Source organism: Oncorhynchus gorbuscha, linkage group LG02 (genome assembly GCF_021184085.1).
Source record: "Oncorhynchus gorbuscha isolate QuinsamMale2020 ecotype Even-year linkage group LG02, OgorEven_v1.0, whole genome shotgun sequence".
In the NCBI taxonomy this organism is placed as follows: Eukaryota; Metazoa; Chordata; class Actinopteri; order Salmoniformes; family Salmonidae; genus Oncorhynchus; species Oncorhynchus gorbuscha.
In genome coordinates, this window is record NC_060174.1 from 102,243,434 (window position 1) to 102,264,573 (window position 21,140).

General features: G+C 39.0%; 1 protein-coding gene across 2 annotated transcripts in view; it reads left to right on the top strand.

The window, feature by feature from the left end:
* The first annotated feature begins 653 nt into the window (after nt 1-653).
* The window catches only part of LOC124014432, a 31,919-nt gene continuing 11,432 nt past the window's right edge, over nt 654-21,140 (top strand). Inside the window, exons 1-17 of one of the 2 annotated variants that reach the window (XM_046329393.1) lie at nt 654-810; nt 931-1,117; nt 12,670-12,949; nt 13,223-13,322; nt 13,501-13,586; nt 13,952-14,036; nt 14,325-14,502; nt 15,654-15,818; nt 15,944-16,090; nt 16,350-16,412; nt 16,497-16,611; nt 16,754-16,890; nt 18,630-18,728; nt 20,161-20,296; nt 20,471-20,584; nt 20,704-20,876; nt 20,963-21,105. In XM_046329393.1, coding sequence (XP_046185349.1) covers nt 956-1,117; nt 12,670-12,949; nt 13,223-13,322; nt 13,501-13,586; nt 13,952-14,036; nt 14,325-14,502; nt 15,654-15,818; nt 15,944-16,090; nt 16,350-16,412; nt 16,497-16,611; nt 16,754-16,890; nt 18,630-18,728; nt 20,161-20,296; nt 20,471-20,584; nt 20,704-20,876; nt 20,963-21,105 — 2,183 coding nt within the window. In that variant the 5' untranslated portion in view covers nt 654-810; nt 931-955. Of the gene's footprint in view, nt 1,118-12,669; nt 12,950-13,222; nt 13,323-13,500; nt 13,587-13,951; nt 14,037-14,324; nt 14,503-15,653; nt 15,819-15,943; nt 16,091-16,349; nt 16,413-16,496; nt 16,612-16,753; nt 16,891-18,629; nt 18,729-20,160; nt 20,297-20,470; nt 20,585-20,703; nt 20,877-20,962; nt 21,106-21,140 lie in introns of both variants that reach the window. The other variant, XM_046329404.1, reaches the window with a different exon arrangement.

Sequence of the window (21,140 nt, forward strand, 5' to 3'; positions counted from 1 at the left end):
TCAATGCTTTGTGGTGTTTAAGTTGTTGTCTGGTGGTATGTCTTGCTCCTTGTGGGAATTAATTAGTAATTAGAATCCAAAACATTTTATAGAAATGAGAATGTTACTTGCTTTGATGGAACAATAACAAAATAAATAGTTGTCCTTGCCTGTTTCATCAATCAAGTTTTATCATTGATTTACTTGTCTTATTGAGAGAGATATCAAATCTTTAGAAATGGAATCAATGTGGATCAAATGTGATGTGCTCTATGCCTGGATAATTTACATTACAACGTACACAAATGTCATTGTGTGCATTAGGTTATTTTATTTCATGTTTAGATGTCATCTCCATCAGACTGCAAAATGAGGAAAAACCCAATACATTTGTAACTAGGATTTATTCTGAACTTTTTAAATAGAAACACGTATTTGTGATGTTAGCTTCTACAATAAAGTATTTTAATAAAAAAAATCCTGTTCCTCCGAAATGTTACAGGCATGGCAATGCATTTTGATTTTATAATTTATTTTCATTGGTTTGGTTTCAGATTAATCAATGTTTAAAGCTTCACATGCAGTAATTCAAGTTGTTGTATATCTGGTGTGTATAATTTGAATAGCTCCTGTCACAGCCATCCTGCACGGTGCACCTGCACATTTCAAAAAGCCTTAGTCGCGCGCTCAAACGACTGTTTGGAATAGCGAGGAGAGCATCGCCAACGGATTTTTTTTCTCTACATTTACCCCATTTTTTTTCAGAGAAACATTGAAGAAACGGTAGTTATATAGAAGATACAAACGAAAATGTCTTGAATTCAACATCTGGTACGTTTTTATGATGAAGATAGCTAACTAGTTTTCTTTAACTAATGTAATCGAACTTTAGCTAACGTTAGTAAAAACAGATGGATAAATCCTGTTTTTTTTTCTGGCGGATTTTTACAGATACCAAACCAACCGTCCCTTGACAATGGGGTTCGAGGAAATGTACAATATCAAGGAGGAATGCCCGACAACCGTTTTGAAAAAAAATGAGGTCAACATAATTTCTCCGAAACAGAACATTGTACGAATATGGAATTTATTCATCGCCCTAACGTCGTTGTTGGCTGTGACAGTGTCTTTATTTGAGGTAGGCAAACGTTAGCTATGTTCTTCCTTGTGAAATGTGTCTGTCGCTATGTTGTCAGTATGCAGCGCTACTGTTATCTTGGATCACTCCAATATGGTATCCTTCCGCGCGACAGGACACATTTACAGTGAGTAAGGATTTCAGATCAGTCCAGTGTACGGGGTAGTGCTGTGGCTGACCCCCTTAAATACTTCCACCTCCTTCATTTTTCCATTTTTATCCCAGAGAGTATTTGCTTAGTAAGAGCTTTATGTTAAGAGTGTACAAACGCACAAGTATGCCCGCATGGAGCAGCTAGCCAGCCTCTCCATCAGGGTGCTCTGCTGCCCCCCACTCGGTTTGGCTCATGCCAGCTATCTCGTTTGGGTTTTGTCCCTGTTTTTATTACTCGTGACAGTGTACAAACCTTGGCGATACTCTGTTTTGTCGGCCAGTACTGCGTCGCTGAGGGGTTGTCTGTGTGACTTGTCTGTTCACTGTTCCCTTGGAAACCCACATCTCAGCTGTTTTATACTAAGGGTTTGTGTGTAGCTGTGTGTACTATAGTTCTGTTGTACTACTTTACAGTACAGACAGTAACTCCTTTTCAGATATACACACTGTGCAATGCCGCAGTGTGTATATCTGAAAAGGAGTTACTGTCTGTACTGTAAAGTAGTGCAACAGAACTATAGGGTTTACTATGTTTTTTTCTGTACAGACGTAACTATGGAAACTACTATACGTAACTATAGTAGTTTCCATTAGCTCACATTACAGCTCTATTACCCTTCTGTTTTTCACACCGTGTGTAGTGTGTAGCTGGGTTGGTGCGCAATAGTTTTTCTGTTACACTACTTTACAGTACATACAGTGACTATGCTAGCTAGTTTCACTTGGAAACTCACAGCTCATATCTATTACACTGTCTCAGTGTATATCTGGGTTAGCTATTATTATCTGATCCTGCTGGTCATCTATGAGAGGACTTGCCACCCCTCAGAGCCTGGTTCTTCTCTAGGGTTCTTCTTAGGTTCAAGCCTTTCTAGGGAGTTGTTTTCTATCCACCATGCTTCTTTTTCTGCATTGCTTGCTGTTTGGGGTTTTAGGCTGAGTTTCTGTACAGCACTTTGTGACATCGGCTGATGTAAAAATGACTATAAATACATTGATTGAGCTATAGTACTCTTACACTACTTTACAGTACAGATAGTAACTATCCTAGTTTCCCTTAGAAACTCACATAACAGCTAGATGACACTACTGGTCATATGCAGTGTGTAGCTGTGGTTGCCATATGTTTCTGTTACACTGCAGGGTATACACTACCCGTTTCTTCACACAGAGAAATGTAAATTTCCAGTATGGCGTTTCGACGTTGAGAAATGCAAGGTGTCCCTGCCCACAGGCAGTGGACTGTGTCTAAGAACGGTGCCAGTCGTCAGTCATCCTGGGGTGCTTGTCGCTGCCATTGGCAGCTTCCCACAGGCCCAAAGGCCAAACTGAGAGCGGCAAGTGGAGTCCCCATGGGTACTGACTCTAATTCTGATGACGGCTATAGTTCTGGTGCCTTTTAATGTCTCAGGGTCTTCTGGTGTTGAAGCCCTGGTTGACTGAATGTTTCCGAATGAGTTCAGATGAAGAGTGTTTCAACCTACATCCTAACCCCTCATTCTGGCCAAGGGTTCTGTCTGACAGACATGTTAATCGGCCATTACAATTGTCCACATATGCCCCTCTTTCTGTTGCGGGTGAACTAAGGGCTTCCCTCAGTTTGTTGTGCACAGCTGGGGCAATGGACACTTACTTTTCGCAGACAGACAATATGAAAGTTTTCTCAGTTTTCTTTTACTATGGTGAAAGAGTTCTGGGCCACAGTCTATCCAACCGGGCTCTCACATTGCGTTATGGACACTGTTACCGCTAGAGGTCTACCGATTATTGGAGGACCAAAAAAGCCGATGCCGATTAATCGGACGATTTAAAAAAATATATTTTTTAAACAATGTATTTCTAATCATGACAATTACAACAATACTGAATTAACACTTATTTTAACTTTAATATAATACATCAATTTAGCCTCAAGTAGATAATGAAACATGTTCAATTTGGTTTAAATGATGCAAAAACAAAGTGTTGGAGAATAATATAAAAGTGCAATATGTGCTATGTAAGAAAGCTAACATTTTAGTTCCTTGCTCAGAGCATGAGAACATATGAAAGCTGGTGGTTCCTTTTAACATGAGTCTTCAATATTCCCAGGTAAGAAGTTTTAGGTTGTGATTATTATAGGGCTATTTCCCTCTTTACCATTTGTATTTCATTAACCTTTGACTATTGGATGTTCTTATAGGCACTTTAGTATTGCCAGTGTAACAGTATAGCTTCCTTCCCTCTCCTCGCTCCTCCCTGGGCTCGAACCAGCAACACAACGACAACAGCCACCACATTGAAGCAGCTTTACCCATGCAGATCAAGGGAAACAACCACCCCAAGGCTCAGAGCGAGTGAAGTTTGAAACGCTATTAGCGTGTGCTAACTAGCCAGCCATTTCACTTCGGTCACACATCACGCACAATGAAGAGCTGCTGGCAAAACGCACAACAGTGCTGTTTGAATGAATGTTTACGCGCCTGCTTCTGCCTACCAGTCAGATACTTCGATGCTTGTATGCTCAGTCAGATTATATGCAACACAGGACACGCTAGATAATATCTAATAATATCATCAACCATGTGTAGTTAACTAGTGATTATGATTGATTGATTGTTTTTTCTAAGATAAGTTCAATGCTAGCTAGCAACTTACCTTGGCTTCCTGCATTTGCGTAACAGGCAGGCAGTCTCCTTGTGGAGTGCAACGAGAGAGAGAGGCAGGTCGTTATTGCGTTGGACTAGTTAACTGTAAGGTTGCAAGATTGAATCCCCCGAGCTGACATGGTGAAAATCGGTCTTTCTGCCCCTGAATGAGGCAGTTAACCCACCGTTCCTCGGCCGTCATTGAAAATAAGAATGTGTTCTTAACTGACTTGCCTAGTTAAATAAAGATTAAATACAGGTGTAAAAAAAAAAAAAAAAATGCCACCCAAAAATACCGATTTCCGATTGTTGTGAAAACTTGAAATCGGCCCTAATTAATCTGCCATTCCAATTAATCGTCGACCTCTAGTTACCGCAGCATTTCGGCTGCCCTACCGGCCTTTTGCCTTTGGTGGCACATTCTACTGGATGAGTAACTGCCTTACCTGGACAAATGGATAGTTTGCCCCATCCAGGGAACAGGCCACAACGAACACAAGGACCCTCTTGAACCACATTAGAGTTCTGGGCCTCACTGTAAATGAGGAGAAAAGTCACCTGACCCCCTCACAGAAGGTGATCTACCTCGAGATGTCCTTAGACTCGACTTTCATGAGTGCAACAAAATCCTATCCTACCTCAACCGTTTCTAGCTTGTACGAGCCATGTCGGTGTTGAGTAACTGTTGGCACTTTGTCTACTGATGGTGGCTTCACTGTTGGTTCCACTAGGCATTCTCCATCAGGCAACTTCAGTGATGGCCGGCATCCAAAACAACACAGACACAGTCAACTGTTGGTGATGTGTCTGTGTTCGCTATCCCGCTCCTTCCTGATCAGAGTTCTCCGCAGAGAGCTGATGTGCCCTGACGCTCTTTGATGGGTTGGGGTGCCATGTTCATAGGAATGGCGTACACTGCAGCACGCCATGGAGTGGTCAACAATTCAATGTGTTGGAGCTCAGGGTGGTTCACCTAGCTCTCCAACAGTTCCAGCCCAACCTGGTATGACAGCATTTCCTGGTCCAATGGCTCGGGAGCTCTTGCCATGGGGCCAGAACTGCTTGGCATTACTGCAATGCAGTGGACATGCTCTTGGACACCCTCAGGTGGTGCTCACTCACGATTGGTCGGCAACGAAGCCATTTCCCCTGATCACAGCTACGCTAGACAGGGTCATTGTGATGGGCCACCTGTGCCATCACAGCAGCAAGATTTGTGACCTGTGACCTGACCTGACAAGAAAAGGGGAACCAGTGAAGAACAAACACCATTGTAAATACAACCCATATTTCTGTTTATTTATTTTCCCTTTTGTACTGTAACCATTTGCACTTTGTTACAACACTGTATACAAACATAATGACATTTGAAATGTCTTATTCTTTTGTAACTTCTGTGAGTGTGTCGTGTCTTTGTCTATGCCGGATTAAGTGCTATGACATGCTATTCTATAAAATCCTTTCTACGTAATTAATATTACCTGATTGAGCTCATGTAAATGTAATTAACTAGAGAGTCGGGGCACCACAAAATAATATTTATAGAGCTGTTATCTTCCGAATAAACTCTTAAAGACCTAGTAATACTTTACATCAATAGCAGTCAATAAGGGTTTTCATTTCAATGTTCATTTGAAATTGCTATGATTGTATTGTTCTTATTTAATGTCTCATTGAGAAGATAATTATTTACATGCATGTTTGTTTCTTAAAATCCCAAATTGTCCACATCATTTTGATAGCAGTCAATCGTCACCTTAATTCAGTCTCAACTGAAAGTTGTAAATTCTTTCAGTTATCTTCACGAACCCTGGCTAACAAGTTGAATCAGCAATACAAAATTGCTGATTCGGTAGGTTGATGGTAGATGGTGTTTTTCCCCAAGTGTGCTGTGCCCGGTCAATGCCCCATTACACAGACACAGGCAATACAGCATTCTGATTGGCTTTTTGTTTGCTATCGATACAGAGACTTTCACATTGGATTGTGGAAACTATTACTACAGCATATCGGCTGGCCAACGGCCTCTGACCTCTTCTGTAGGGGGACATTCTACTAGAGGAATGGCTACATCGTGGGCCCTGCTCCGAGGAGTTCCTCAGTGACATTTGCGCCTTGGCCAGTTGGGCATCGTCTAGCACCTTTTCTAGGTACTATCTAGTCAATGTTGCTCCTGCCAATGACGTGGGGATGGCTGTGCTGGTTGTTGCCTCCGCTTCACTGATTGGGGACGGAGGGACACTGCAACTATAACTGCCCTGAGCTCAGGCCTACGGGACTTTGCTCTCTGTCTGGCCCTTACCTAGTTCACGAAAGAATCTGGTATTGTGATACCATATTGGCGTGATCCAATATAGTGCTACATAACGAAGGTTACGTATGTAACCACGGTTATGTGCACTATTGGATCAATCCAATCCTCTTTGTCTGTGATCTACGTAAAGAGACACGAGGTGGAAGTAGTGCGGTGGCAGCTATTTAAGGGGGTCAGCCTCAGCACTACCCAGTACATGGAACTAATCTGAAATCCTTACTTGGAATGTATCCTGCCGCACGGAAGGATACCATATTGGAGTGATCCAATAGGCAACATAACTGTGGGTATATACGTGTCCTTCATTTAAGTCTACCACAGTACGAGTCATAATAAAAAAACCTAGTGGTCAAACACGAAAGTGGTTCCAATCGTTTTTCGACCATTCATTTTATCCATAGTGGATTTTTAGAAACACTTTGAATAAGTGCTCTGTTTTGTGTAGGCTTACCCAGGCGTGAAGTTTTGATAAGCGTGTAAATCTCTCTCGGACAAGGTGACTTTTATTATCAACATAATCGCCTGTATTTACCCACCCCAAAATGAAATGCTAATTAGCTGCTAATGTGGCTATCATACAGAACTACATATGCCTGTCTCAAGCTTCATGTCACTGACCAGTGCCATGAAGATCAGGATGAGACTGCCAAATCGAGGCAAAGGTAAGAATATCTGGATTAACTATCCAATGTTAGCTACATTTTGTAATTACTAAATTGGTTCAAGTTGTTTAAATTGACAATTCTGTTAACTGTCTTGGGCGATTTTTTTAAAATTGAAAATACCTGTTATCTAGCTAGCTAGCTCATGGTTAGCAAGTTAGCAACATTAGCTTGGCTAGATGGCTACATAAACCATCTATTTGTCCAGCCATTTAAATGCATGAGAAATTAATAAAAACAAGTTTAACTTTCTTTGGCTTTTATAAACCAACATTCTAGCTTGCTAGTTATCTAGCTAGCTAATTTATATGGTGAAGCTAGGGCTAGGCATTCTTGATCATTCTTGATAATGTTTGATATATAACGCATGCTCCACTCTCAAGTTGAAGTTGAACTTGTTGACTGATTCCATGGCGGCGGCTGTTAAGAAGAAGGGAGCAGCTGCGAACCAGAAGACTGTAGCCATGGCAGCACTGGTCCACACCTGCCCTGTCTGTCAGGTGAGTAGTATTGGTTGGTACTGTATGTGCCTTTAGGTTCCTCTCCATGTGTAGGCTATTGTACTGGCCTGTGTGGTACAATCTTACATATGTGTAGTAGTTTGTTCCATCGTATTGCTTAGTTTGTCATTTTTGTCTTCTTAGAATTAAAATCTAAGCCATAGATGATTTACTTCCTCCATTTTGTACTTGACCTTTATAGATGCAGACCAGAAGATATTCAAGCAGCACTTTGAGAGTAAGTAACATTCTTTCATCGTTCACACACAGTAGATATTGTAAACCACCATGTTGTCAACAAAATGCTGTCCTCAATGCTTAAGTTGTATTGTCTATGGCTCAATTTGTGGAAATGCTGTGATCAAACATAATTGTTAATGTTGTGACTCACAGACACACAATGACCACGATTTGAATGCTGCAACAGACGGACTAACGTCAAGGGACACGCCTGGACCCCGAGTATGACTGGACATGGGCTGGATATTTGTGACACTGACCTAAAAGGGGTGCAGAAAGCACACCAGCACCCTTTTGATTTTTTATTCCATGACCAACCATCTCTAACTGCCTCTTATTTCACACTATGCCTCTTATGCCCTATGGTCCCTTAACTTCAGACACTATAAACCTCTTTAAACCTACCCTACCTTTTGCCTATGCTGCTTCCTTCACTTGTTCTTCTCCTGATTTGATAACATCTAGACTCACTAACAATTTTAAGTGTTGCGCTGTACTGTTTTTGCTACCTTTTTCTCACCTGTGTAATGATGTCCTGCTTATTCTGGGGTTCAGATTGAATGCAGTGGAAAATGTGTTGCTCACAATTAACAGCAGCAACATGGACCTGTTAAATTGACCAGAAGGTTGTTGATATAGCTGAGTTTAGGCATGGCTTCCTTGTTTTGAGTCTGTTAAATGTGTTTCTCATTTCTTATTTGTTCTCGTCTTATTCCTAAACTGGAAAAGCAGAAGAATCTGTACGCTATTGGATAGTTATAACAGTTCATATGGTGCTCATCAATGTCACAGGTTTGTGGTATTGATTAATAAATCATTGAATGAATACTTAAATTCAGATGTTTATATGTTATGTCTAAAAGTCATATGTATGCATTGTTTACTATTTTGATTTCTTTAAAACAATGTAATTGTTGGAGTGCAGGTGTTTGACTTGATTGATGGGTGACTAAGTGCATTCCTGTCAAATAAATATGCTTAATTTATTCATGATTTTGGATACATTCTGCAATGGGTTAATCTGGCATTGAATCTGCAACAGAACATGTCAACAAGTTAGTTCTGAATTGCTTTAATACAGTGGTGTGTTCTGACACCATGAATTGAAATAGATTTCACCTGGTTCATATAGTTACCAGAAATTATAAGGGATTAAATAACGACCTCCAACGGGCTAAAGGAGAAGAGGATCTGGTAAAATAAGGGTGTCGCTAATATCATGTAGGTAGGTAGCAAGCTAGCTATATAGCTTCTTTGCAGAAAATGTACCTAGTATTCATGGCACATTTATACATATGTGTCTACCACAGTACGAGACAAGACCAAATGCCTAAAAAGAAATATGGGACTGTACATTAGTGTTCAATAAATATTTCATTTTTGCCCTTCTTACATCAACTGATATCTCAAAGTGCTGTACAGAATACCCAGCCTAAAACCCCCAACAGCAAGCAATGCAGGTGTAGAAGCACCGTGGCTAGGAAAAACTCCCTAGAAAGGGAGTCAAGGTAGCTAGTAGCTAGCTAGCTGACAGTAAAGGTGTCAGAGGTAAGGTGTCAGCTAGAGGTGACGTGCAGGATTCGTCGTCTTCCATGATGTTTATTTTTATGCTAATATATACTGAACAAAAATATAAATGCAACATGCAACAATTTCAACAATTTTACTGAGTTACAGTTCATATAAGGGGCGGATCCATGGGCGGTCCTCGGAGGGCATAGGCCCACCCACTTGGGAGCCAGGCCCAGCCAATTAGTTTTTCCCCACAAAAGGGCCATATGACAGACATAAATACTCTTCATTGTCATCAGCTGGCTGGATGTCTGGTCTCAGACGATCCCGCAGGTGAAGAAGCCGCATGTGGAGGTCCTGGGCTGGAGTGATTACACGTGGTCTGCGGTTGTGAGGCCAGTTGGACTTATGTCAAATTCTCTAAAATTACGTTGGAAGCGGCTTATGATAGAGAAATTAACATTCAGTTCTCTGGCAACATCTCTGGTGGACATTCCTGCAGTTGGCATGCCAATTGCACGATCCCTCAACTTGAGATACAGTGCCTTGCGAAAGTATTCGGCCCCCTTGAACTTGCGACCTTTTGCCACATTTCAGGCTTCAAACATAAATATATAAAACTGTATTTTTTTGTGAAGAATCAACAACAAGTGGGACACAATCATGAAGTGCTGTTTAAAGTTTGCCACAAGCCACCTGGGAGACACATCAAACATGTGGAAGAAGGTGCTCTGGTCAGATGAAACGAAAATTGAACTTTTTGTCAACAATGCAAAACGTTATGTTTGGCGTAAAAGCAACACAGCTCATCACCCTGAACACACCATCCCCACTGTCAAACATGGTGGTGGCAGCATCATGGTTTGGGCCTGCTTTTCTTCAGCAGGGACAGGGAAGATGGTTAAAATTGATGGGAAGATGGATGGAGCCAAATACAGGACCATTCTGGAAGAAAACCTGATGGAGTCTGCAAAAGACCTGAGACTGGGACGGAGATTTGTCTTCCAACAAGACAATGATCCAAAACATAAAGCAAAATCTACAATGGAATGATTCAAAAATAAATATATTCAGGTGTTAGAATGGCCAAGTCAAAGTCCAGACCTGAATCCAATCGAGAATCTGTGGAAAGAACTGAAAACAGCTGTTCACAAATGCTCTCCATCCAACCTCACTGAGCTCGAGCTGTTTTGCAAGGAGGAAAGGGAAAACATTTCAGTCTCTCAATGTGCAAAACTGATAGAGACATACCCCAAGCGACTTACAGCTGTAATCGCAGCAAAAGGTGGCGCTACAAAGTATTAACTTAGGGGGGCTGAATAATTTTGCACGCCCAATTTTTCCGTTTTTGATTTGTTAAAGTTTGAAATATCCAATAAATGTCGTTCCACTTCATGATTGTGTCCCACTTGTTGTTGATTCTTCACAAAAAAATACAGTTTTATATCTTTATGTTTGAAGCCTGAAATGTGGCAAAAGGTCGCAAAGTTCAAGGGGGGGCGAATACTTTCGCAAGGCACTGTATCTGTGGCATAGTGTTGTGTGACAAAAATGCACGTTTTAGAGTGGCCTTTTATTGTCCCCAGAAGAAAGTGCACCTGTGTAATGATCATGCTGTTTAATCAGCTTATTGATATTCCACTCCTATCAGGTGGGTGGACTATCTTGGCAATGAAGAAATGCTCACTAACGGATGTAAACAAATGGGTGCACAAAATTTGAGAGAAAAATGCTTTTTGTGCATATGGAAAATTTCTGTGATCTTTTATTTCAGCTCATGAAACATGGGACCAACACTTTACATGTTGTGTTTATATTTTTGTTCAGTGTGTATCTATATATATATAAATACGGTAAGTCACATTGTCCGAGAGAGATTTACACAGTTATCAAAACATCACGTCAGGGTAAGCCTACATGAAACACTTTCTAAAATCCACAAAGAACAAAATGAATGGTGAAAAAACTATTGGAACTATTTCCGTGTTTGACCGTTAGGTTTTATGGGTATTTTATGACCCGTCCACTGTGGGGCTCAATATTACCTTGCGTGTAAACTAGCTAGAATAATGGTAGCTCGTGATCAGGGCAAGTGCTGTGCTACAACGCTACAAAGTCAGATTTAAAGGGGCAATCTGCAGTTGCTACATCTATTTTTGGACTTATAAATGAATTATATGTACCCATTGATTCTTGACGACTATAACTTATGCCTCATTATCTTAGTTTAACTGTCGTAACCCATCAGAGCCCAAAATAGGCTATAGCTTGTTTTTTTTCTTCTATTTGTAAACAAAGTACCCTGTGTGGCCTCATCATGGTTAAAACTAGAATTTTGATGTCATGGATTGTCAGTCCTTGCATCCATAGCGCTGTCTATGAATTTGGGTGGTTACATTTCTCCAGCAAAATATCAATTTAATTCTTATCAAAACATTATTAGACATGTATATAATATTATAAAGAAATACTGATATTTTAGCACAATTACAGTAAATTAGCATATTCTGTCAAACCAAAATATATATATTTTTCCCTTAAATAATAATCTGCAACTTTTCTTTTCAAAGGACAACCCACACTAGTACTAAAAGCTGATTTACGATCATTTGAATATAGTATCATTTCGTTTTTAGAAATGTTAAGTAAATATAATTTTTGTTTGTGGTATTTATGTGGTAAAAACGACTGCTATTTAAAGGGCCGGTACACCCAGTATTTTAATATACTTAATTTTATCGACAAATGTTATCCATCCATTTATCCTGAGAGACAATGACACAAAATACGGTTTCGTTTTCTTTATTTACTTACCTCACATCCAGCATTAGCATCGCTACTAGAGAATCAATAGGTGTGTTAGGGCTTATGGTAGGATACCTAAAAAAGCATGCCCAAATCATCCAAGTCTCTTTAAATCAAATGTTATAGCAAACCAAATACCATAATAAGTGGCACATATAGAATATTGGAGTATATATTTTAGGAATCCTATAATATTTCCTGTAAAATAACTTTTTTTTCTGAGAATACACACCAATACAGCACTATGTGTACATATAGATGGGAAGCTGGTTTCTGTATTACAGTTCTACCAAGTATGCATTCCACTGAAATAGTTTTATGAGCTGTTTTGAATGCAACTAAGCATATATGTAAGGTAATATTGATTGTAAAAAAATATAAAATAATTAAAATGCACTGTATATAATTTTTATAGTTTTATATATCATATAAGGCCGTTCTTTGCACTAGATTGCAGGAAATGGCAATTATATGTGTTCAAAAATCTCTGAGTCCAAAGGAGGGTGCCTCCCCACAGCCATACTCAGAAGCACCACCTTGTTAAAACATCCATTGGCGGATTTTTATATGCGCTAAAATAAGATTATTTTGGTTTTGTACACAGCCATATGATATGTGGTATAGAAAAGTACAATCTTAGGCGAATGCATGGGGAGCTATATCTGCAGATGATCTGTCTATCTGCTCAAAATCACTGAGACAGATCCCCCTCCAGCTAACCTTTTTGTTGTGTTTTTAGCTGTTCTTCAACTCCGCTATCCCTGTCGTTGTCGGGATAAGATACTGCCTGGATGTGATCTTCCTGTTGAACATCATCTCACGCTTTTACATTGGATATGAAAGTAATGGTGTAGTCATAATTGATTCTAAACCAGTGCAGAGAAAATATCTCCAAACATGGTTTATCATGGATCTGTTGGCTGTTCTTCCCTTTGAGACTCTGAGATATGCCTCGCCTGAATTGCATTTTATGCATATCAATCGATGTCTACGAGTCTTACGGCTGTTTGACATATTATGTAAGTTTCTTGATTTCATTTGATTGTTTTATTGTACAATAGTGATGACATTAATCACTACTGTATTTGTAAACCACCTAAAGCACTAACTTAAAAAAATAAAATAATGGTACATGTTAATGATTAACATAATGACAACAAGATAAAATTATAGAATTCTATTTGCTGTAGCAAAAAAAAACAGTTAGCTTAATTTATATTGTAAAAATTCTTCCAAAACTGCAAATTAATCCAATCTTAACCTGTGTATACTGTCTCATTGTTTCAATTAAGCGTCCTTTGGAAAAGAACCTGACACCAACAAGATACATGTTGCAGTCCTGAATTCCTTTGCTATTGTTGTCCTCAGTGTTCAAGTCTCTGCGTGTGCCTGGTGAGTTGGTCTTTTAGTCAAAATTACATGGCCCTTCAAACCACCCACCATTCAAAGGCCCCTTTACAAGTAATACTATGACATTGACATGGTTTTTCCTTCAGTCTCAAGATGAAAGATAAAATACTTGCATTTTAAAGTTGAATTCCTTATTATCTTCTTTATTTTTGCATACTAGGTACAATCAGGTGTGTATAGCTGCTCATGGTGGCCATCCAAGGGAGTGTCCAAAAGAGGAGAACTGGTTACAGCTGTTGCCAGAGTGTAAGTTTTAGTTTTCTTCTTTGCAAAATGAGGTAGTTAGCTTGGTACTGTATGTATGTAGAGCAGGGCTCTACAGTGCAACCATTTTACTCACATATGCGCCTAAATATTTTGCTGTGCAACCTGTAATTTTCATCTAGGAGGGAAAAAAGAGTCAGCATAGAGCCCTGATGTAGAGCAAAACATTCTCTAATGACTGGAAACAGAGATGGGATTTGTTTCATAAGTGTTGATCAACGATGTAATCCCATCATTGGTGTTAATAAACATGTTGACAACATTAAGATGTTAATAAATGTATCATTGTAGGTGCATGTATGAATGAGTCATTGTTATGTATTGAATTCAATGTTTTTTTCTTGAAGTCTCAACCAATTTGACAGGAGTAACAGATTTGGAGTTTTATGCCACGTCACTATACTGGTCTGCAATAACTCTATGTTCTGTGGGGTAAGTAAGTTGCTTTTTAGTGAGTTTAAATATATATATATAATTTTTTACCAGTACCACTTTTATATAGTGAGCGATGTTAGACAAAGGCTATTAAACATCACAAAATAACCATCTGGGCTACCTATAACCACATGGATGCTTTGTGACGTTCTCCATACATTTGTATTCCCCTGTATTTGCATTAGTTTGTTTTTGATGGGCACAGGTGTTTTGTATTGAATGCTTTAGAATACTGGTCATTTTTCATAAAGAACTGAAAGTATAATAATATTTAGATTTTCTTAGCTATGGAGACATACATGCTATGAAGATCCCGGAGGTTATGGTTGCCTCACTGGTAATGGTGCTTGGTTTATTTGCCTTCATTGGAGTCATCGCAACTGGAATGAGCTCCATAATTAGCAATCTGGATGCCCGGAGAGGAAGGTTCTGCCATCGAATGGAGTCCATTTGTCTTCATATGGTATATCTCAACACCCATTGACATAATTAAGTGATAATGCCCAAGAAGATGGTGTTTTGAGGATATATTGGCACGTGTGTTGTTAGGGAAAACCCTGTCAATATGTCCTCCAAACACCGGTTTCGAGGGTATTATCACTTTTATACAACTGGTTACCAAAATATTCAAATAATGATTGACATATTTTAATTAAAAATGTTATTTTGATTAATTTATTCATACTATTTTATTATTCCACAAGATATAGTCCCGACACAAATCTAGGGTTGCTACCCAAGCCTGTTGGTCGTTCTATCGGTTTGGTAGCTAGAGACGCGAACCAGGTGTTCAGTCTTTTTGTTCTGTATCTATGGCAGTCGTTCTAAGTGTTCCATTGCCATACTGGCTGGCACCGTTCTTATCCCTTACTTGCCGGCTAGCCAACTACGGCTAACTTACAGTCACGCCAAAAAGTGCAGCCAGAATAACAGCAAAGTAGATTCATTTTCATTTGTTTAAGCTGTTTTCTAAAGACATTTATTTGGATACATCCATAACAATGAGCTAATGAGGTGTGATTTCACCTGGCATAGAAAATGTGCTCACTCATCAGGACACTGTTGTTCAAAGGAGCTAGCCAACAACACAGCTAACACACTTCAAACTCAAGCTGGAGTGGCTGCAAACAAGCCGCAATAGATTTTGTTTTATCTTTTTTCAATTGACATTTCTTTGCATATATCCCCCAAAAATTATGCCAGCTGATTAATGATTTCGTCTGGCTGAGAAACGCTGCCTGCTTGTCTGTCTCGTCCCAACACGTTCATTACTATGGGACAGCTGGAGATCGAATTTGGATATTGAAACAATGTTGCAAATGTTGGGGAGACAGACAGGAAGGTTTATACAAATCTCTGCTGTTAAAAACTAAATGTTAGTCTAAAAGACGTGAGATAATGTCTAGATGCTTTTTATAGTGGAGATCAAGTTAATAAATTGGTTGGCTGGGCTGATTAGACAGTGGATAGGCATTTTAACGTCATAGATTTAGCCGATGGTAACTTGTGGAATAGACACCGTCTAGAATCCAGTTTGAACCAATCTGCATTCAGGATGTATAGAAAATGAATAATTGTGATAAAAATAAACAGCTTTTCTTTGTCTTTTTCCAGAAACAAATGGGATTGCCAGAGGAAGTACAAACATGGGTGCATAAATATTACTATTATCTGTGGACGCATCGCAAAGGCAGTATAATCGCTGGCCTACTGGATGACCTTCCTTTTGCGCTACATTCAGAAATATCCTCTGCTTGTTACAAACCTCTGATGAAAAAGGTAAGATTTGTTTTAATGTGTAGCTTGGTTTGGTCAGCCATGTATGATCCTTATAGTACTCAGATAAAGTCAAAGGCTTGAACTGTTGAGACAATGAGTATTCAATGTTTTGTATTCTCTTTCAGACATCCCTGTTTCATGATACCGAAGATGGCTTCAAAAGGGCTTTGTCACTTAAATTCAACACCTACACATACAGTCCTGGACAAATTTTGGCAAAGCCTGGAGAAATCAATCAAAATGCATACTACATTGAACATGGAGTGGTGCAGGTATATTTGGTTTTATCTATGAATATCAGCAGTCATCACTTTGATGCCATCATAATGAATAATAGTTTTTCATTCAACATGATTAAACTAGTTAGCAAAAAACTTTAATCGATCATCCAAGTCTTTACCAAACTAAAGTGAAAATGTATAGTCCTATGCTGTAAACATTGAGTGTCCAACCAAATTTAGATTTCCATATTTCAAAATGAATTCATTAGAAAATTGCTTTCGTTTACAAATTATTATGCCCTCCTTACAGGTTTTAGGAGATAATCATTGTGACAAAGTTGCCCGTTTGCTACCTGGATCGTTAATTGGAGAGGTATGGCAAAGAGCATCACGTCTGTTTTGATATTTTGAAGTATTTAAAAACAAATGTTTTCATGTGTTATTATTGTCCTTCAAGGCATATCTGATGTACAGAATTCCGAGAAACACTACGATTTGTGCAGCAACGTTGTGTGAAATTTGTGTGTTGGAACGCAGTGATCTTCTTGCATTGTTTGCGGATTACCCAGAAGGTAGGTATAGTTTTTTTAATCACATTTTGATAGAACATATTGTTTAATGTAGTGTACATCCCTTCAAATCTGTTCTTTGAAATCTGTATTTTCTGTGACATTACAAATACTGTCATATTGCAAAATAAAATATCTTCAACAGCTGGTTTGAAGATAGCAAGAACAGCTCAAAAACGGCTGCATAATGTTAAGCATCCTATTAGGGAAGCCTTTGCTCTAGGAGTGGCATCGAACCCCCAGAATGTGGTTTTTCAGAAGGATTTAAGTGTAAATCTGTTGGTAAGTATGTGTTCTATCACAAGCCATTTCATCCAGTGTTGATGCTTCAGCGATGAACAGTACCAGTCAAAAGTTTGGACACACCTACTCATTCAAGGGTTTTTCTTTATTTTAACTATTTTCTACATTGTAGAATAATAGTGAAGATGTCAAAACCATGAAATAACACATATGGAATCATATAGTAATGTTAGCAGTTGATGTTATTCTTTAATTTGACCTTTATTTAACTAGGCAAGTCAGTTAAGAACAAATTCTTATTTACAATGACGGCCTAGGAACAGTGGGTTAACTGCCTTGTTCAGGGCCAGAACGACAGATTTTTGCCTTGTCAGCTCAGGGATTTAATATTGCAACCTTGCGGTTACAAGTCCAACGCTCTAACCACTAGGCTACCTGCCGCCACTTAATAACACAGACCCCAAAGCAAATCAGGGGGAGGTAAATAGGGTTATTCAAAGAGGATAAATCATAGTTATTCTGAGAGGTAGATGGTAGATGGTCGTTCCTTCCCTGTCCTCAGTGATTCTCCTGTGATTCTCTCCACAGAACAAAGGGACAGAATGTAGTTTTATAACCCAGCCCTAGCCAGTGATTGACCAATTACAATTCCTTGCAATAAAACTGTGCCAATGGCCAAATAACAAGTATCCTATTTCAGGTTGGACCAATAAGCACGTGCCATATGTAGCTATAAGTTCAGGACTGACATTCCTAACAGTTGTTGAACTGAAAACCAACTATTTCCATTGATAATTCCCTATTGACTGTTCGTACTCCATTGACCTCTCGTCCTCTGCGTTGTGTATTTATCGTTGAAATATTCTTACAGTAACCCCAAAAAAAGTTAACCAAATCAAAATACATTTGACATTTTAGATTCTTCAAAGTAGCCATCCTTTGCCTTGATGACAGCTTTGTATGCTCTTGGCATTCTCTCAACCTGCTTCACCTGGAATGCTTTTCCAACGGTCCAACTCATCCCAAACCATCTCAATTGGGTTGAGGTCGGGTAATTGTGGAGGCCAGGTCATCTGACGCAGCACTCCATCACTCTCCTTCTTGGTCAAATAGCCCTTACACAGCCTGGAGGTGTGTTGGATCATTGTCCTGTTGAAAACAAATGATAGTCCCACTAAGTGCAAACCAGATGAGATGGAGTATCGCTGCAGAATGCTGTGACAGCCATGCTGGTTAAGGAGTGCTTTGAATTCTAAATAAATCACTGACAGTGTCACCAGCAAAGCACCTCTGCTTGTTTGAGCTGTTCTTGCCATAATATGGACTTGGTCTTTTACCAAATAGGGCTATCTTCTGTATACCACCCTACCTTGTCACAACACAACTGATTGGCTCAAACGCATTAAGAAGGAAATTCCACAAATTAACTTTTAACAAGGCACACCTGTTAATTGAAATACATTCCAGGTGACTACCTCGTGAAGGTGGTTGAGAGAATGCCAAGAGTGTGCAAAGCTGTAATCAAGGCATAGGGTAGCTACTTTAAAGAATTTCATATATAAAATATATTTAGATTTGTTTAACAATGGTTGCTTCATGATTCCATATGTGTTATTTCATAGTTTTGATGTCTTCACTATTATTCTACAATGTAGAAAATTGTTTTAAAAAATAAAGAAAAACCCTGGAATGAGTAAGTGTGGCCAAACCTTTGACTGGTACTGCATGTCTATTTGACTTGGCGTGATGTTATTGTATTTAATTATTTTCCTTTTCAGCCAAGGGATCAGAAGATTTTTACATTGTTTATGGAATATCTTGCAAACCAGTCCCACAATGTCTCTTCACCAGTTAAAACATCTACAGATGTGAAACGGGTAGGTTAGATGAACGAAGCAAATTGCTCAGAAATAAGAGAACATTTATTTAATTGTACAGTTGAAGTCGGAAGATTACATACACTTAGGTTGGAGTCATTAAAACTCGTTTTGTTCAACCACCACTAATTTCTTGTTAACAAACTATAGTTTTGGCAAGTTTTGTGGCAAGCTTTGTGCATGACACAAGTCATTTTCCCAACAATTGTTTACAGACAGATTATTTTACTTATAATTCACTGTATCACAATTCCAGTGGGTCAGAAGTTTACATACATTGACATAATTTGAGTCAATTGGAGGTGTACCTGTGGATGTATTTCAAGGCCTACCTTCAAACTCAGTACCTCTTTGCTTGACATCATGGGAAAATCAAAAGAAATCAGCCAAGACCTCAGAAATAAAATTGTAGATTTCCATAAGTCTGGTTCATCCTTGGGAGAAATTTCCAAATGCCTGAAGGTACCACATTCATCTGTACAAACAATAGTGTGCAAGTATAAACACCATGGGACCATGCAGCCATCATACCGCTCAGAAAGGAGATGCGTTCTGTCTCCTAGAGATGAACATACTTTGGTGTGAAAAGTGCAAATCAATCACAGAACAACAGCAAAGGACCTTGTGAAGATGCTGGAGGAAACAAACGGGTACAAAAGTATCTATATCCACAGTAAAAACGAGTCCTATATCGACATAACCTGAAAGGCCGCCCAGCAAGGAAGAAGCCACTGCTCCAAAACCGCCATAAAAAAGCCAGACTGTACTTTTTGGAGAAATGTCCTCTGGTCTGATGAAACAAAAATATAACTGTTTGGCCATAATCTCAACACATCAGTCAGGAAGTTCGCAAATGGGTCTTCCAAATGGACAATGACCCCAAGCATACATCCTAAGTTGTGTCAAAATGTATTGAGGACAACAAAGTCAAGGTATTGGAGTGGCCATCACAAAACCCTGACATCAATCCTACAGAAAATTTGTGGGCAGAACTGAAAAAGTTTGTGCGAGCAAGGAGGCCAACAAACCTGACTCAGTTACACCAGCTCTGTCAGGCCAAAATTCACCCAACTTATTGTGGGAAGCTTGTGGAAGGCTACCCAAAACGTTTTACCCAAGTTAAACAATTTAAAGGCACTGCTACCAAATACTAATTGAGTGTATGCTAATTCTGACCCACCGGGAATGTGATGAAAGAAATAAAAGCTGAAATAAATAATTATCTTGAATGTTATTCTGACATTTCAAATTCTTAAAATAATGTTGTGATCCTATCTGATCTACAACAGGGAATTTTTACTAGGATTAAATGTCAGGAATTGTGAAAAACTGAGTTTAAATGTATTTGGCTAAGGTGTATGCAAACTTCTGACCTCAACTGTGTATCCTTCTATGAGTGCTTAATGTCTTGATTTTTGTTGTTTGTTCCCAGTCTGTTTGGATGACAACTATTCGACCAGATGGCATTTTTGCTCAGAAGTGGGAGGTTTTTATGTTTTGGTGTATCACCATTTCAATTTTTATTGAAACATGGGTACTTTTTTTCACCAACAACCTAGACACAAAGGGTGAGTCGTGTTGTAATTTTTCAATTACCTGATTTTCCAGACCACCACTAGAACAACTGTAAACTCTTTTGTTGAAAGAAATGCATCCACCACTAAAGGTTAGCGAGTCCTTCATCTAAAATTAATCAATTACTGAAAATGTTTTTGTGAAGTTTGTTTTTAATGGCTTTACAGGCTTTTACAATGAAGGATGGGGTGTGTTCTATCTTACAATCAGCTCATTGGTTGATGTTTTTGCCATTATCGACATATTTGTGAACCTCCGCACAGAAGTTTTTACAAAAGATGGTAATGTGTTGGTCTTCGTTGTTTTATAGAAAAGTGTACTTACTCACTTTGATACTGATGCCATTTCAGTGAATAGAAACACGCATGTTAATTGTGGTTTATTTTTTCTGTTAACAAAGGCTATCAAGCTGACATAATGGGTATTTTTAACAACTATCGAAAATCTTGGAATCTATATTATGACGTCCTGGCTGTTGTTCCTTTGGACTTCTTCTCTTTTACAACAAGTGGAGAAGCACATTGGAGAGTTTTAGGCTATGTCCGATGGAATCGTCTTCTTTGGATTCGGAAGGTAACAAGTTGAATATCTCATCGTTTGTATGACCATGTAGGTCATTGTGAGGCTTGAACCTGAACACAAATGTTCTTACATTCCAGGTGTGTTTGTTTTTCAACAAAAAAGAAAATGACATGGATAAGAACCTGTTTGAGCTAAGAACGGCTAAATGTCTTTTCCTCCTGATTTTCTCTGTGCACTGCTGCTCTGGAGTAATGTATCTCACAGGCTGCAAGGACTTCAGGTAATACTCCAATCTTTTAGAAAAAAAGACAATGA